We start from the raw sequence: 18,580 nt of genomic DNA, 5'->3' as shown, positions 1-18,580 counted from the left end.
CAATGCATTTACAAGAGAAAGCTTTGATCAAAATGTTTTTTTTTATTGTTTAAACTATGAAAAAAATCCCCCACCTAGGACATAAAGCAATTAGCTAACATAAGAAAATCACGTAGTTGACTTGCGAAACGTTTCTGCTCCTTATTTTTAAGGTACATCATTTGCCTGAAGGGAGGACTATTGTTCTGTAGATTCGGGCCAGTGATCTGTAGAAACAGGCAGGCCATTGGTCAAGGACGGCTGGGCCACTGGACGTAACAATACAGTGCTGGACACTCAATGCTTGAACCCCTGTCGCTGCCCTGCGACCCTAACACATTGCAAAATGTGAACACAATATCTTTTTTTGCAGTCTTTAAACACATAACTTTACTCATGCTCAAAGTGAAACAAAGAGCAAAAACAGTTCTAAAGGAGAAGTTGTTACAATGTTGGCCCACATTTCCCCCCCGTGGACAAAAAAAGAAAGATTTTGAGTAAAGGTTAACAATTTGTTTAATTGCCATACAGAGCTGAAAGGCAAACCCAGGCATTTCTTATCATTTACGAGGCAAAGAAGGCGCGTCACTCCCTCAGCAAGCAATCCAGAAATGTTCTACCACACGCTATCTACTGTACAGTATGCTGCTGTAACCCCTTATATTTGCTGGATTCCGTCTTGCGTCCTGTTTAATTGCAAACATTACGTATTTTGGTGTAATGGTGTTTGAACTCAGGAGAAATAGAGGGGTACGTGTTATAACGGTAGACCCCCTGCCCACTGTAATGAGCTGCCCTGTGCCATCAGGGGCCCACACTGCCCCTTAGCTCTGTGTCCCGTTGAGTGTGTGTAGGCACCTCAGTAACCTGTAATGCAAGGCAAGCCATTGGTCCGTGAGCGCATGGCACTATCCCTGAAAACATAACAGTAAAGTACACTTAATGCTCTAACCACTCTCAATTATTTCTATCTTTTTTCTCTGTTCAATACGGTACGCACTAAGCAGCCCCTCGGAAGACGTTATGTGTAGCAGTCGTTTGTATCCGTGCTTCTGAATAGTCGAGCCCGTTTCCATAACCTTTCACCCGAAAAAACTAACCAATCGTAAGACTCGTTTCATTTCCCATGTCTCCCAGACACCGCCGCGGCCCTGCTTATTCACTATTGAATTTACACAAATTCAGAGCAGGCTTACTGTGTACATGCTAATTCGGACCAGATACGCAAATTACGCAGAAAAATGAGCAGCCGGGAAGTCTAGGGCCCAGGTGAATGGAAGTATCGTGGAGTAATGTGACAGCTGCTGAAAAGAATGGCGAAGACGACAGATAAACGAAGTTAAAATACATTAATTTCTGTTTTATCGCGCTGAAACAGTTTAAAAGAAAACTTCCGATAGCTGATACTGAAAGTGCAGTGATTAAAAAACGTCTGGGTGGGAACTGTGTTCAAATCAGGATTTGGAGGCATTTGCTCGCTAGACCATCACAGATGATTCCATAAGAAAGCTTCAGAGAAATACGGTAACAAGCGATCTGTATTGACGTTTCATTTTTAAACAACCTGTATAGGTGCAATCTTAGCACATGTACTGCTGTTATTAAAATTTGTGAGTTTTGCACCTCCAAGGGGCATTTTACAGTTATGGTTTCTTCACACATGATTTATTGTGTGTATATTTTAAAACGTGATACGGAATACTTTTGGATTCATTACAGTATTTTGGTGATGATATACCCGCGAGTGTGATGAAAAATCAAGAGTGAATACAAATTACAATTTAGCGACAAAGAGTCCAAAATGTGAAAAAAATATGTTTATCCTGCAGGCGTGCTTCAGAAAGGCCAAGGTCGTGATGAGGCCTACCAGTGTACAATGAGACTGGGATTCGCAATGCATGTTTATTAGCGTGTAAATGGGAATAAGTGCAGCTTGCTGTAGCACGTTGTTCGTTTGGCATGTTTTTAGCTCCGTTGTGCAGATCTTCCTTTAAAAGTTGCCGACATTGTGACGAAAGCGTTTCATTATATCATCATGGCGAGTGGTGTGAGTGTGTGTTAAAGTTAGGTATGTTGTTGATTTGTTTTACTCTAAAGTGAGCTATTTTCACTATTTACTGACGCCTAATTTTCCAGTTGTCAATAAATGTGAGTTTTGGGTGGCATGCTGTCAATATAGCTAGTAGATGATTTCAGCAATTGAAAATAAAGCGATCAGTGAACGTAATAGTTTTGTAGCAATGCAAGTTTGTGTTTTTTGCCTGTTATCTTTCATTTGGACATTTCTTAATGCGCTTTAAGAAATCGAGCGTGTTTAGGAAATAATGTTACTGTCTGGCTAGCTAGTTTGCATTTCGGGCAGACACAATATGGAACTGTCTAGTGAACGGGTTCGGGGGAGGGGGCGCCTTTGAATGGACGCACATTCAAGCCCCCTTTGAATGCCACCGACGGTGGATTTCGCACTTTGCTTAGGAGTTTATGGCAGTTTGCTTAAAATCATCTCAATACCGATATCCTAGTATTAATACAAATGAACACCTTGATCGAAGAAACTAAATCATCTAACATTTCAATTAAAACGGAGTATGTGAAAAAGAAAGTCGCTTGGAGGATTTTTGCCTGTCTGTATAGCGCAACCATCAACCAGGACTGCCAGGTACTTCAGTCAGAATCCTCCCCCCCATATTTCCAGAATTTTGCCGCATTAAAAAAAAAAAAAGATATCTCTTGTTTATTTATTTACTGTCTTAATAAAAAGGCTTTTAGCGCCATGATGTGATGATTTACTTGATGAAGTAGAAGTACATCATTCCTGGAGCAAACTACCGAGACATTTTGAGTTGTAGCAGAATGTTTGGATGAGAAACTGGGATGGCTTAGTCATTAGCTGAACAAATTGGTCAAAATGGTCCCCCCTTCTTCTTTGTCAGGTTTCTAATGTTCCCAAGTTTCTGTAGTGGAGTTCTACTGTGGCTGCAGGCTTTCATTCCAACCAGTTTCACAAGTAAATGGTTTTCTCTTAATTCAGAATGAACTCATTTTTGAATTAGTCTTTTTTTCACTTATTTTGCCTTTAGAAGTATGTGCTGGTATATTTACACGTAGACAAAATTCAATTTGCACTTTATACCATATCTTTAACTGTTAACTTTCTTTTAGCATCTTCTTTTTAATTCACCTTTTACTTTGGCGTGTACTCCCTCAGTTGTATCCAAATACTGAACATTAGTGATGGGCCGTGCAGACGTAGATGCGGAGGATACTAAATGTTAAAGCAAAGTCGCAGCTTCAATGTTACTTCCATTTGTGTGCTAATTGAAAAGTCTGAATTAGCATAAGATGCTCAATATCAAAGTTTTCATAAGAAATGTAATGGTTTTGTAATGAGGTAGAATGAACAAGAATTGTTGTATCCGATATTTGAAACCTTAAAATGTTTAAAGTCTAAATATGTAATTATTGTAATAGAAAACCTTCATTTTTCACCTGCTGATAGAGGGACATAGTAAATGGTCCATAATAACATCATATTCATAATCAAAGACTTTGAAATAGTCTAAATAATTCATAATTCTTATGAAGATAAAAATGGAATACGAGTCTGTTGTAAAGAAATGTCTGGTCACTTATAAAAGTAAAAAGAATCTTGTCTGAGCTAGGTAACTAAATTATTTTAAATTACTCTGATGAAAAATCATTTCCAACTTTCACATGCATTATGCCATCTGCAACATAATGCCATGTTTTTATGCTAAATGGAGGATATTCCAAAACACATTTTAAATATGCAGCTTCGTAAATAGTAATGCTATTTAAAAATCTCAGTGAATGTACTCCTTAATGATAAATTACCCGCTGTGTGTACATTGAAATACATGCAGGTTTAGGTGGATTGGTGTTGCTAAATTGGCTCTGGCGTGTGTGTGTGTGTGTGTGTGTGTGTGTGTGTGTGTCTGTCTTCACCCTGTGATGTGCTGGTGCTGGCGCCCTGTTCAGGGATTGTTCTGGCCGTGCTGGGATGAGCTGCAGGTGCCCCCCTCCCCTGCCCTGGATCAGTGGGTTAGGAAGATCAATGGTGCTCTACATTTGTAAAGGCTGTCTTCTGTGTAAACGGAGAGTGTCATTTTAAAATTGAGTAACTCAAGGTAGCATTTATCCAGAATTGAAATATGCAGTCACAGATATATTTTCACAGCAGAAGTAATCCTTCTATATAAAAGCGGTCAGGATTGTCCTTCTGTCCCGTGAGTGCTACGCAGGCGCAGAGTTTCACACACGCCCCGTCCATTTTGCAATGCACGATGGGATTTGTAGTTTCGTTTTTCCAGGTAAAAGATGATTTTCTACTCCAGACTGTGCAATATCTTCTTCTTTCTTTCTTACTATATAAAAGCGGTCGGGATTGTCCTTCCGTCCCGTGAGTGGAAAGCGTAGCGGTATTCCGCTTATCACAGACTTACTACTTGCAGCTTGCAGTACGAAGCAACATGATGTGAGCAGAGTTCTGGCGCTCCCATCATTGCCTTGCTTTTGTGGGTGATGCGCTGGAAAAATAGACAAAATGATGTCTCTGGAAATAATTTAATGTTGATGGAGTTCAAATGCCTCACCGCGTAGTAAATATCAGGGGGGTTCAAATTGGCGACCTCAATATAGAAAAAAAGTTTAAATTTCATCACAAAAATAACAGAAACTACGAGTATTAAAGTAATACCGCTCAAATGCAATATAACCAAATTAATGAGTTTGTATAAAATATCAAATTGATCTACATATTGAATTGCCTTAAGAAGTAGTAAACTTAAAAGGCGGGTCAGCCTAGTCATTTAAATATTAGGCACTACTTGTAAACTCTTGTTTTGTACTCCATCTACTGCTGAATCTTTGCTTGTACCTAAATACTTTGGAGTTGTTATTACAAATGACAATTTTCATACTGAAATATACTCAACAGGTTTAATTATAATCATGCAAAGCTAAAATGACAGCTTCACAGAACTCTCCGAGCTAATACCATCCCTGGGTTTACTTTCGTGCTCAGTTGAAACTGTGAATTTTGTTAATAAAATTAGAAAAAATGAACGGGATGAGTATAGACTGGGGCAGGATAAGAATGTTACTGCTGAGTGCTGACTTTTCTTTGGCTAATCATTTAGGTGTGGGTATAATGAGAAAGATATAAAATCCTATTTCCATCGGAAGCTAATTCACATAAAAAGGTTCCCCTTATTTTTAAGAATTTCCCCCAATGTCATATTTTAGCCCCCCCCATAATTTCCCCATGGAAATTCTTTTCCCCCAGTCCCACCCCGTGCCCCTTCATTGCCCCTAAAATGGGGTGATTCCTCTGACCAGGCAAACCCTCCGCTGACCATGTGTGTAAGTTGCACTTTGTGGCTATTGGTAGCTGTTGGTATTTATGTAGAATTGTTATTCTGAACTTCTGTGAAAGTTCCTGTGGCAATGAGCCTTGGTTATAGTGCTGTTAATCGCATGTATCAGAGTACTAAGCTAACATGCAGTCTTTGGTAGGTGTATACGCCAGTAGCGGTGAACTCAATAGTACTGCAGTCTCCACCGCCAGTGTGTTCTGTCCGTGGGGGAGTCCTGTACTGAGCTGAGCAAGCGTTTGAACTTGCCAAGGCATATTGTCACTCCCGCCTTGGTTTGTCACAATCAGAATTCACTTTATTGGCCAGGTACACTAATAAACGTAAAACAATAAAATAGGATGCAGCATTTAAGGGCAATGCAAAAAATGAAGAGATAGTAGGATTAAAATGTTCACGAAGCCTAATGTGCAGGTATACAGTATATATAGATACTGAGTAGAAGCTGAGACCTTATTAGTAACCGTGTATGGACAAAAAAACTGTTTAGGTGACATGTTGTTTTAGCTTTCACGGCACAACAACGTTTGCTGGAGGGGATTCTTTGGAATAGGTGATGCCCTGGATGAGTTGGATCAGCAATGATCAGTGCAGCGTTCTTCCTTACTCTGGACTCGTGTAGGACTTGAATGTAAGGTAAGTTACAGCCTATGATCTTTGCACAGGCTCTGATGATGCGCTACAGATTGGCCTTGTCCTGAACAGTGGCAGCCCTTTGTCCTCCATCCCTTTGTTTAAGTATCTGTACTGTATAGAAGTGTGATCAACAAGCCATGGGGACAATTCCTCTTTCAAATTATATATATATTTCATACCGCATCGTGCGAAGTAAGAAGCAGCCGACAGATTAAGGAGTACTGCATGTAACCAGGAGACAACTTGCTAAGCATATCTTCTTTGAGTTTTGCAAAAGCTTTACTTCTGGTCATGGCCTTCATTTGCATAAAGTGGCAGCCCCTCTTCTCTCTGAAGTTCCGTGCTTTCAGTCCACTTGGCAGAAATAAGAACACAGTCCTTAAGTGTGTGTGTGTGTGTGTGTGTGTATGTGTATATATATATATATATATATATATATATATATATATATACATACACACACCTTGTTAATGCCAGAGTTCAGAGGAGAATGTCCAGACTGGTTCCACCTGATAGAAAGGAAACAGTATCTCAAATAACTACTCGTTTCAACTGAGGTGTGCAGAAGAGCATCTCTGAATGCACCTCACTTCAAACCTTGACACAGATGGGCTACAGCAACAGAAGACCACGCCGAGTGCCACTCCTGTCAGCTAAGAACAGGCATCTGAGGCTACAATTCACACAGGCTCATCAAAATTGAACAATAGAAGATTGGAAAAACATTGCCTGGTCTGATGAGTCTCGACTTCTGACGTAGCTTTAGGATGGCAGGGACAGAATTTGGTGTCAACAACATGAAAGCATGAATCCATCCTGTCTTGTATTAATTGTTCAGGTTGGTGGTGTAATAATGTGGGGAATATTTTCTTGTCACACTTCGGGCCCCTTAGTACCAATTGAGCATTGTTTCAATGCCACATCCTACCTGAGTCGTCTTGTTGATCATGTCTGTCCCTTTATGACTGCAGTGTTCCCCTCTTCTGATGTCTATTTCCAAAGCTGAGATAATCTCAAAGTGGTTTCTTGAACATGACAATGAGTACCCAAATGGCCTCCACAGTCACCAGATCTCAATGCAATAGAGCACCTAGAATGTAGTGAAATGGGAGATTCTCATAATGGATGTGCAGCCAACAAATTTGCAGCAACTGCATGATGCTATCATGTCAATATGGACCATCCCTGAGGAATGTTGAATCTGTGCCATGAAGAATTTTGGGAGTTCTGAAGGCAAAAACGGGACCGACCCGGTACTAGCAAGGTGTACCTAATAAAGTGGCCGGTGAGTGTGTATAGAGATCCTGTATATCTTTGTGTGATAGTCTCCTTCAACAAACATTTTTCTTAGTGTGTGAAATTGGATATACAAAGTCTTCTTAGTCAAATCCTTTCAAATACATAATAGCTGTGTATAATCAGTGTGTCATATTGTTTAATTTCTTACAAAGATATTCTCCAGTCACCTGTATGTTTTTTTTTGTACATACTGGTACATTGTATTTGTTACATAGTGATGTCTTCATAGATAAGCAAACTTAGTGACCAAAACTTGTTTCATCACAGCTTGAACAAATGTTAAATCTATCCTACATTGACTTTTGCCCTGAAAACTTGAAATTGCAGTAATAAATTACATGTGGTGGGAAAAAAACCAAAATAGAGTTTTACTATATATTCATTTTTTGACATATACCATAAATATGCACCCCACCCCCACTTTGCACCTTGTGTAGGTATGGTCGTGGCTGAAGTTAATTTACATAAGTACCAATACTCTATGTTTAAGAGTGGCCATGACACACTAAGATTCAAATGAAGGAGGAATTCCAGGTGGTGCTCCTTCCTTGGAATTTCAAGCACCACGATCCACAGACTTAACATTCAATAGAATAGTAGCACAATACATTGACAGAAGATCAAAGTGCAGTGTGGAGTTCATGTCCGTTTTGAATCCATCGAGGAGCTGGGGGAGTTCCCCTTCAGAGTTTTGTGTGCCATACAAATTGAGTTGGGGGCATAGCTGTACATAATGCAAGCTGGTACGCATGAAAACACTACCAGTACGAAACTGTCAAAAATTTAGAAGTGCTGGTAAGTACAGCTTCCATTCAAGCCCTGGGTATAGTAATCTGTGCAGCAGTACCAACTTTTCTGTTTTGCCCGTCTGAGGAGAAAAGCAAGCACCACTGTGTTTCTTTTTACCCCACTGTTTGCTGTTTACATTATAGAGCTCCAGAAATTAATTTTAACAGGTATGCATAGTTTAACAGGTGAAGTTGTGCAGGCTGCAACTTTATTGACAATATTTTATATTTCTCGATGCATTTCTTTCTAGTCCAAGTTCCCTCAGCTGCCCACCTGCCTATTCCTCTGGAAAGGAATAATTTACTCTGCTGTACTTTGCAATAATCGTTCCTATCAAAAACTGAGCGCTCTCCACACACAATGATTTTTAATGTTAAAAGAAGGCATGCATTTGAATATGATTGAAAGTATAATTAAAAGAACTTACATCATTAATAAAGTTTAAATTTCATAACTAGTGCTTATTAACAGATGTTATATTTGAATGTGGGTACATTGCAATTAATTGCATTAGTTTAAAAAAATCATGCTGAGATGGCACCGGGTGTGCATGCCAGAAGTTCAGTGTGCAGAGTTTGCATGTTCTCCCTGTGTCCACACGAGTTTTCGCTAGATGCTCAGTTTTCCTCGTACAATCCAAAGAATTGCAGGTTAGGTGAACTGGCATTTGTAAAAAAAAAAAGCATAAAAGTGCTCACCCGGCAATGCACTGATGCCCTGTCCAGGGATTGATCCTACCTTATGGGTTCTGTGAATCATGTGGTTTAAAAATTACGAAAGAACTGCTGTCTTACACACTCAAGATAAACTTGTGGCTCAGCGCTCCTTATTTACGTCATATGTATGACTTTGCAAGAGTTGCGTCACTTTGTTTCAGCATCAGTTCTGTCTTAATCCACATATTGGGGACGTATTTTCCAATCTGTATATTAATATGAACTACAGACCAAGTTACCTTTTCGCTCATTGTTTTAATGAAGCCCATTGTAGTGTCACTACTCATGTATTTATTTTATCATCCTGCATTATATGATTCAGTGTGGGACACTGCGTCATGTACTGCAGGTCAGAAACAAACCCTGGTTGGGAATCTAGAGCATACTCAAGGGACCAGGATGAAATTGCCAGTCCGGTTAACTGAAAGAAAGTGTAGAAAACCCACATGGAGAGTTCATCTGTGAGTCAAAATTAGAATCGGTGAATCTGTAGAAGTGAGGCAGTAGAGCCAAAGATGTGCAGGTGAGAAATGGACTGGCAGTCTGTCCAGAGTAGGGTCCTATCTTTTATTCATTATGTGAATGGGAAAGACAAAAGACTCTACTGTTTGCTGTCTTAAAGGTAGCCACAGTAATATGAGAAAAAAGAGAGGCGTTCCATTAAAGGAATGCATTTTGTAAAAGACGTTACATTACATTGCATTGTGATGTTCACCCAACTCTGAGTAGGGCTACTCTAAATGTGATACAAAAATGCCAAAGAAGTTTATGTGTTCCAAAACATCCTGAATTATGATGCTGTGGTTTCAATGACATGCACAATCCTGGTATGGAAAAAAAAAAAAAAAATTTTCCAGTTTGCTGGCTTTGCTCTGCTGCCAGACCTGAGGTGTTGCAGTTGGATTTGTGCAATAGGTGGAGTTTTTCACCTCAAAGTATTTTGATTGTAAATTTGATATGATGCCGTTTAACTTTATGCACTTCAGATCTAATAGATTTTTTTGAACAATGGGTGGTTGCGAGACTGTATTTAACATGGTGGTAATGTTCACAGTGATCTGATGCCAATTGAGACAGACCAGACACCAGCTGGTCTGGGTTTTCTTTGTGTGAATTTGCATGCATCACTCATCATCATTAACAAAAGTGGGTCAAATGTTATTAATTGGGTAAGTTACTTACATTAGAGTCATCTGTACACATATATGAACATTCAGAAAGAGCCCCACCAGGATTTTCATGTCAAAATTGCCTCTGCTGTCAGCTTTTGGGGGGGAAAAAAAAAAAAATTTATATATATACACACACCCCACCCACCGATCACACGGACCTAGGCACAACAAGTTACTGCTATATATTGCCTTTGAGTGTTGTAAGTCTAAGCATTGGCCTCTGATGAAGACCCCTGGAATAAAAAATACTTTTATGATATGTGATTCATTTTCTCCCTTTGTGGATCTCCAGCTGCAAATATATATATATATATATATATATATATATATATATATATATATATATATATATATATATATATATATATATATATATATATATATATATATATATATATATATATATATATATATATATATATATATATATATATATATATATATAATATAGTTTTAGAGAAATTGACAACGTAGTTTTAGAGTTAACCTAATTTCACAGATTAATACTTTATAAATTAAAGTATTTTTTCAATTCCTTTGTTATAGTTATTCCTATTTAAATGAAAAATCAAATCTAAAGTTCCCTGTATTTTGTAGGTTATAGAAAGGATAGGGTTTAACCACTTATGCAATAATTTAAAATTGTTTGTGTATTCTGCAGTAAATCTACAAGTCAGTGAAAACAATAAAAGCATTTTTGCATACCCAAGTTTGTCTTCTTTGAAATAAATAGTTTCCATGCTGTCTGCTCTCTTTCATTACTCAGATATACATGGTGCAAATCACATATGCCAAGGTGAGAGGTGCGTCACAGCTTAGTGAATCTGTAAATCAAATAATTCAGACACGATTGAAGTGCACATTGCAGTCTTTAAGGGTGTTTGGACAGATTTTGGTCACGCCAAATATAAATTGCAACACTTCTCTCTGTGTCTTTCAGGACACCCTAATGTTTGGGACAATTGGCATTACAGGTGTTTGTGATTACTGAGGTGTGTTCTGGTGCTTCATTACTGCAAACATAAGATACCTAGGTTTGCTTCTACCCTTTGGAGTCCGTGGTTGCCATTGTTCAACTTGAGAACAGGGACTGTGCCAGCAAAAGTCAAAGAAGCCATTATGAGGATGATAAACAAGAATAAAAACATTACAGCCATTGGTAAATCCTTAGGATTACCTGAGTCAACTGTCTGGAATATCCTTAAGAAGAAAGAATGCTTGTTACTGAGTGGGTGAGCTCAGTAATCGCAAAGGGTTTGGTAGGCCAAGAAGGACCGAAAAACCCTCACTATGGTAAAGAAAAAAACATTCAGAAGCAGTCTTCAGGAGGCAGTTATGTATATGTCAGAGACTAATATCTGCAGAAGATTTCATTAACAAAAATACAGAGGCTACACTGCAAGATGCAAACCACAAAAACAGGATGGCCAGATTAAATGTTTGTGAAAAAGTACTTAAGAGAGTCTGCAGAATTCTGGAAAAGGTTTTGTGGACAGATGAGACAAAGCTGAACCTGTATCCAAGTGATGACAAGAGCAAAGTGTGGAGACAGTAAAGAACTGTTCAGGACCATACCACCTCATCTGTTAAACGTAGTGGTTGTGGGTCTTATGGCTTGAGCATTTATGGCTACCACAGGTACTGCCTCCTTGTCTTCATTGATGATGTAACTGATGAGGGCAATTACACAATTAATTCTGAGGTGTATAGGAACATCTTATCTACTCAGGTTCCAGTAAAATCGTCTGATTTCTTTGGTTAGTAATTTTAAAACTATGGAGTAGAGGAGTAAATCGAGGACAAATGTGTCTATCTCCTCAACATTAGGGAGAGCACTGAATGTCAAGCCATATAAAGTGAAATACTGCACTTCAGACCTTTACACTGATCTATAGTCGAGGAAGTCCTAGTAAAGTTACAGAATGATAGTGATATTTAATAGGAAGACCTTGAGTCACAGTTTTGACACATTTTTTGAAGGACTTGATGCCATGCTTGATTTGTAAGTAATGCATAGTATAACTTTAAAACAACATGGCATGCAGTTTCACAGTTCAAGTGTGAAGGGTTCAATTACCATATCCAGATGCTACACCTTCTCCCAATGTTAATTTTCTGAACGGTCCTCTTCCAGTTTCGTCTTGGTTTACTGATGAGGTATTGTTTACGCTGTATACGCTCAAAGTTACATATGGGGAAATCAAACCCAATGTCACTGGCTGTACAAACTTTCACAGGGAGCTCTCTTCAATCAGATGTACGTGTATCAGTTACACCCCACTGCTGCTCACTGTTTCACATGTGGTTACAAGGGTTATGCTCTTGGATTGAATGTTACTGAGTCATGCCATGCCATGCCACCGCTCACAGTTTTACGTGGAGAACCTCCCTCCCTCATTTCAGATGTCACTGTTCCACTCCACTGTTTCTTGTTATGCCAGTTTTTGACTTGCATACCAAAAATGTGCTGTTTTCCCTTGATTGGATTATGTGTAAATGGTTTAGGTGTATGTGTGTGCCCTCTCCAGGGTTGTTTTCTGCCATGCACCCAGGTCTGCTGGGAAAGACATTTCCCCCAGCACTAGAAGAAGATGGTATGAAAATATATGTATAAACTTAGTTTATTCCAAATTTAAAATGCAACAGAATAAAAAGCACACTAAACTGCAAATTAATGAAATTGTTATGTTAAGTGGAACACACATTTTAATGCAGTGGTTTAACAGTATATTGTATTGCTGAAATTACCGTAATATTTACATTCAGGTATTAAAGTCACTCCTGCTTGCACACTGTTTTATAATGTTACTTGGGCACAAATTTAGCACTGAAGCATATCGGCTTAGCTAGAGTTACTAGTAACTACTCCTCTACAGTTTGTCAGATAAGATGGACTGACTGTTACATTTGTGTACTCGCCTGCAAAATCTGTTAAATGTGACTGATAATAAATTTGAAGATTAAATTGATTGTATTCATAAGGATTCTACTTTTATGTTAATTATGAATCTATTTTAGGTAAATATCTATTGATATATTTTTGTATGTTTCTTATTTATTACTATTTTTATTTCATTTTATTTTTCTTGTAACTTTTTTTTATTCATTTCTTGTAAAGCACTTTGAGATACATCCCGGGTATGAAAATGTGCTATAGAAGTACGTTTTTGTTTTTCTCTGGTGAAAATGCATGCAAATGCAGAACATGAAAAGCTTACAAATTTCCAAATTTAACATCCGTGACACCTAAAGATTCTACAGGTGAGTGTACAGGTGTAACAGTCAGTCTGTCTTAGTTCATATTCCAAAGTTAGGGTAACTGGCAATTAATTTTTTGAGTGAATGTGTGTTTGCAAGTGATTATGCTATGCAGTACACTGGTATAATTTCCAGGTCGGTAACCCCAACCCAAGCTTGAATCAAATAAGTGTGATAAAAAAATGGATGAATAGGAAGATATTTTTATGTCCTTGTAATTTGGATTTTTTTATACTTTGTGTGTATGTTCTAGTTGTATAAAACTGATACTAAACTGTGCTATGCTGTACTAACTGGCACACACTGTTTGGGAAGTGAAGAAAAACGGACTAATTTAGACCTCTGTGCAGTAGGGCTGGAAAGTTTAAGATTATAGGTTCAGGTCTAGGAGAGGACAGAGCTGTGACAAACACAGCAGGAACCTCTTACAAAATGAAGAGAATAGGTTTTAGAATTATGTGTATTATATGTATGAGATAAATTGCAGGGTTATCTTGAATTATTACTCGGATTACATGTAAAGGAAGGGCCATTTAGATTTTTAGGATAAAAGACGCCATTTTTACTGAGTAAAGTATGTTTAGGAGAAAAAAAAAATTCTTCTGATCCTGTCAAAAATGGGTTGGGCTGCTCCAGTGTGGAATTTGACCTGGTTTGATAAATATTTATTTAAAGAATCACCGTAGTGGTTTACTTGTCTACATTGTAAGTAACAGAAGCATTTGAATAAAAGTAATTGAACAGACATTTTTGCACTCATCCTGGTAACATTGTTTTGCTGATGCTTCCCCAACTGATAATGCAGTTTGTCTTTGACTTCAGACTTCTTTACGCTAGGTTCTTTTTATTCAATTCTGAAAAGAAAAATCTTAGATTATATATTGTTGCCTAGTTATTACTTTCCAACATTTTTTTTTAGTAGTTTTCAAACATATTTAGACTCAATTGAGTTGTAAAGGGTCTGTATAATTGGCTTGTACCTGTATGGATAATTAGTTTTTATAAATTCACTTGGATAATGGTGTTTTCTGAACAAAGAATAATAATGTAATATACGTTCTCTTGGTCAGTATTGCTGATATCATTTTTAAGAAGTCATTTGTTTTGTCATTTTTTTGATGGTCATTATGTATTTAGTCACCAAAGGTAGTTCTGAAACATTTAAAATGTGTTACATTTAATTCTAAAAACATATATATATAATATGTGTGTATTTAATCTTTTCAGGTTGTTACCATTTAGGAGATGAGCTGACTGAAGTCCAGAATATGATGAAGCCAAAAAATTGTGAGAAGTGGGCATTTAGTAATCTCCCTAAATCTGAAACTGTAAGTATGCTTCGGTATGTGACATTTCACAGGAGATATTTTGCCTGTTTAGATTTTTTTTTCAGACCTAAAATATGTGGCCTTTTTAAGGCTTTTAAATGTTAGTGTGCAGAGAATTATAAAATGCAAAGAAGATTAACTGTTTTCTGTTTTGTTTAACTTGTGGATATTCAGGTTACATTAAGGTTGCATTTTGTACATTTTCACGGCAATGAAATGAATACTTATTATTCTGTGAATTAAAATGTAAAAGTTGTTTTTATGCTTTTTAAGTGCTGTCAGAAATGTTTAAATAAGTGTCTCTCAACCAGTGGGTTGCAGTCCACATTTGGGTTATGGGCTTTTGCAGATGGCTCAAGTATTGCTTATTTGGTAGTATGTAGTGTGTCACTGCTCTGACAGTTGTGCTCGATTAATCCCCTTTTCCCCGCTCTGACAATCACACTTAGTTCACCAAGAAGGTCAACATATCCCCAACATCCACCCCCTTACCTCCAAGATCTGGTTCAGCAAGAGGGACTAAACCCTCTTCTCACCCTGGTGGGTTGCAAAGACAATTAAATGGGGAAATAGTGGGACGCAACACCAAAAAGGTTGAGAAACACTGCCTTAGATAACCTTCAGCAGTCGATTTATTTTTTTGTGTGTGTGTGTGTTTTACCAGTAAATAAATACTAGTTTAAGTCCTAGAGATCTTCCTTAATCATTATCAAGCAAAAATGCATTTTAAGCTTTGATGAATCTCAAGGATTTTAAATTTTGATTGTCAGCAGTAATTTATTGAATCTGAACCTGATAGGACATCTCGTATTTGCTTTACTGATGCTCTGCTGATAATGTGTTATCTACGTTATCTACAAAACTACGTTCTCAGGTACACTTAATGAGTTTCAAATATGTGGGAGCAACTATGTATGTATTTCAGATTAATTGTTTTACTAATTTTTTGATGTGTTCACTCTAAACATCTGACTTGTTCTAACCCCTCACAGTTCAAATGTTTTGCATCCATGTGTGCCTTTGATTGCCCAGAGGAGATTAGCCTTGCTGTCTTTTAACAGGCGCAGATTAACTATCATTCTAAATTCTTAAAGCAGATGTTCTGTGAGACTGTGACTCTTACCTTTTGGCATGTTGCCTGATTAAAATACTAGTTTATGTAGAAACCCCAAATAATGTTTATCTTTCTCTATTTTAATTTGAATTTAAAAATGAATTTTGTCCCCAATTTAACCTAAATGCTTTTATATTCTTATCAATTTACTGTGTGAAAAGATCAACGATCAGTCCATATCATCTTTAGTTATTGTGTTTCATACTCGCAGGAAGCAGGACGAGGCAGCATCTTTTACTATTGGCCTTCAAGACAGGAAATAAGAAGTAGATCACTAAAGTGCAACTCGCCAGGTTAGTCGTTTCCAGATAATGTGCTGTTTATTAAGGTGATGCATTGATAATACTTAATGAGTATTGTAAAGTTAGCAAAAATACACGTCTTGATGTTAAAATACTGTGATGATTTTTAAGTAAAGAATTGTCCCATTGAATAACTTTCTGTGGAATGTGGAGTGCGTGGATGAGCTTATTAAAATTAATCTTTTTGTTCATGCAAAAGATAGTTAAATGCTTTGGGGATCAGTGCTAATACAGGCATTACACTGACATGTATGCTAAAAGGATAAGATTTCTTGTTTCCCTTTGTTTTAAATGAAAATCGTATTTAAAATGCTAATTTAGTGCCCATTTTTAAAAAACTCTTCATTTTTTGAATAGTTTTTGCTGTCACAGTTTAAATATCCTCCTAACAAACCAAATCCAACTTTCTTCAGATAAAGCATTTTGAAATTGCTTTGCTGTTCTAAGAACACTTTGTCTGTAGTACTTAAAGCATGACAATAATATGATTCAGTGTTACATTTGTATGATTATGTAATGCAGGGTAAGACTGAAGAATATTTGAAAATTTTATTTGGCTGTCTGGTCTCCTTGCAGGTCTTCATGTTATCTTTGCCGTGCTCCACAAGCATGTTTTAGCACATAAGCCTCACTAAGGCTCACTTACAGCTAACTGACAACCCAGAAGTCTTCAACATCCCCTAAAATAAACTCACACCCCATTCTGCAAGGCAGCTACATAGCTTTGTCCTTTTGTGCAATCCTAGGATTTCCTTCCTCAGTCACCTTCTTCTCCTGCCTGGTATGCAGAGGTGCTCTTTGATAGCTCATGTGGTACTGTTTCATTAAGACTGATTTTTTTTTTCCCCCAATATTTTTTTACTTTTACTATTATGAATGAATATTTTATGAGGTATTCTTCCCTTGTTAATATTTTATATTTAGATGATGCTACTAAATTGCTTTTCTCATCTTAACAGAAAGCATCATTGGAGCAAAATGAAATGAAAAGAATACTTGAAGAATAAAGCACCTGCTTTGCATTTGTTAAGCATGGCAGGGTTACAGCTTGTTACCCCTGCTTCATCTCCAATGGGTCCATTTTTTGGACTCCCTTGGCAACAAGAAGCAATTCATGATAATATTTATACACCAAGAAAATATCAGGTATGCTACAACAGTTATGCTTAAATCGTGTTTTATATATAGAAACGACTACTCTGTTGTTTTTCATTTTGTCTGTGTACACCAATAATATCATGTTTTAGTCCATTAATTGATCTTTCAGGTATAAAAATGTCTGATTAATATTTATCTTTTGATTTTACCACAGGTTGAACTTCTTGAAGCAGCTTTGGAGCAAAATACTATTGTCTGCCTAAATTCTGGCTCAGGGAAGACATTTATTGCAGTACTTTTAACAAAAGAACTTTCCCATCAAATTAGGCACGACTTCAGCAAAAATGGAAAAAGAACAGTTTTCTTGGTTAATACAGGTACTTTACATGTATAAGTGACAAGTGTTGTTTGAGTGTGTGTGTGTATATATTTGTATATGTACATATACAATGCTAGCTTTGTTACCCAGCTTTGCCCTGGGAATTTTTTAAATCGGTGGGATTTAGTTTTAGTGGCTCAAGTACTTTTCTGTGTACGATATTTGTATTTTTTTTTTTTTACCGAGGGCTAATATTATAAGTTTACTTAAGCTGCTCACATGCTACATACAGTCCTTGGTGATGGTGGTTTGAGAGAGATTAAATCGGGATACTATATTAAAGAGGTACTCAGTAATGTTACAAAGATGATTTAAAGTTGATTCATTTAAAACTTGAAAGAGCTAAAAAAAAATAACTCTGCATTAGCATCAAAGCCAAAGTTAGTACTGTCTCAGTATATAATGGATTTGAATACATTTCTACCAATTAAAAACAGTTACTGCCCCCGTTCTTTTTAAGTTTAAAAAAGCACACAATATTGATTGTTGATTAGTGTTGCAAATGTAATGGCAAAATGCAAGTGAAGAATGGTGCTGGCTTTTTGAAAATGCAAAGCTATACAGTGATCCCTCGCTATATCTCGCTTCGACTTTCGCAGCTTCACTCCATCGCGGATTTTAAATGTAACCATATCTAAATATATATCACGGATTTTTCACTGGTTCACGGATTTCTGCGGACAATGGGTCTTTTAATTTATGGTACATGCTTCCTCAGTTTGTTTGCCCTGTTGATTTCATACAAGGGACGCTATTGGCCTATGGCTGAGAAGCTACCCAATCAGAGCACGTATCACGTATTAAATAAAATTCCTCAATGATATACGATATGTTTCCCGCGTGGTGCTTCGCTCACTTCAAAGCTCTAACAGCCCGTATTGATTTTTGACTGTTTGCTTTTCTCTGTCTCTCTCACTCTCTCTGACATTCTTTGCTCCTGACGGAGGGGGTGTGAGCAGGGGGGCTGTTTGCTTAGAAGATACAGACGCTCCTGTAAAAAATGCTGAAAGACTACCTTCACATTGATCCCTTCATTGCGGCCGCTTTATCGCAGGTGCTTCGTATACTTAAAAGCCCAACAGCCCTATTGATTTTTGATTGTTTACATTTCTCTCTC

The 18,580-nt window shown here is 37.4% G+C and overlaps 1 protein-coding gene across 2 annotated transcripts in view; it reads left to right on the top strand.

The window, feature by feature from the left end:
- The first annotated feature begins 1,202 nt into the window (after nt 1-1,202).
- dicer1 (dicer 1, ribonuclease type III) overlaps nt 1,203-18,580 on the top strand; it is a 79,356-nt gene continuing 61,978 nt past the window's right edge. The window contains exons 1-5 of one of the 2 annotated variants that reach the window (XM_039773398.1): nt 1,203-1,503; nt 14,470-14,570; nt 15,896-15,977; nt 16,946-17,132; nt 17,299-17,461. In XM_039773398.1, the coding sequence (XP_039629332.1) occupies nt 17,019-17,132; nt 17,299-17,461 (277 nt within the window). In that variant the 5' untranslated portion in view covers nt 1,203-1,503; nt 14,470-14,570; nt 15,896-15,977; nt 16,946-17,018. Of the gene's footprint in view, nt 1,504-14,469; nt 14,571-14,803; nt 15,445-15,895; nt 15,978-16,945; nt 17,133-17,298; nt 17,462-18,580 lie in introns of those variants that run through there. The other variant, XM_039773399.1, reaches the window with a different exon arrangement.

This window comes from Polypterus senegalus, chromosome 12 (assembly GCF_016835505.1).
Source record: "Polypterus senegalus isolate Bchr_013 chromosome 12, ASM1683550v1, whole genome shotgun sequence".
Lineage (NCBI taxonomy): Eukaryota > Metazoa > Chordata > Cladistia > Polypteriformes > Polypteridae > Polypterus > Polypterus senegalus.
Note: the sequence above shows the minus strand (reverse complement) of the source record. Positions and strands in the feature narration are given on the sequence as shown.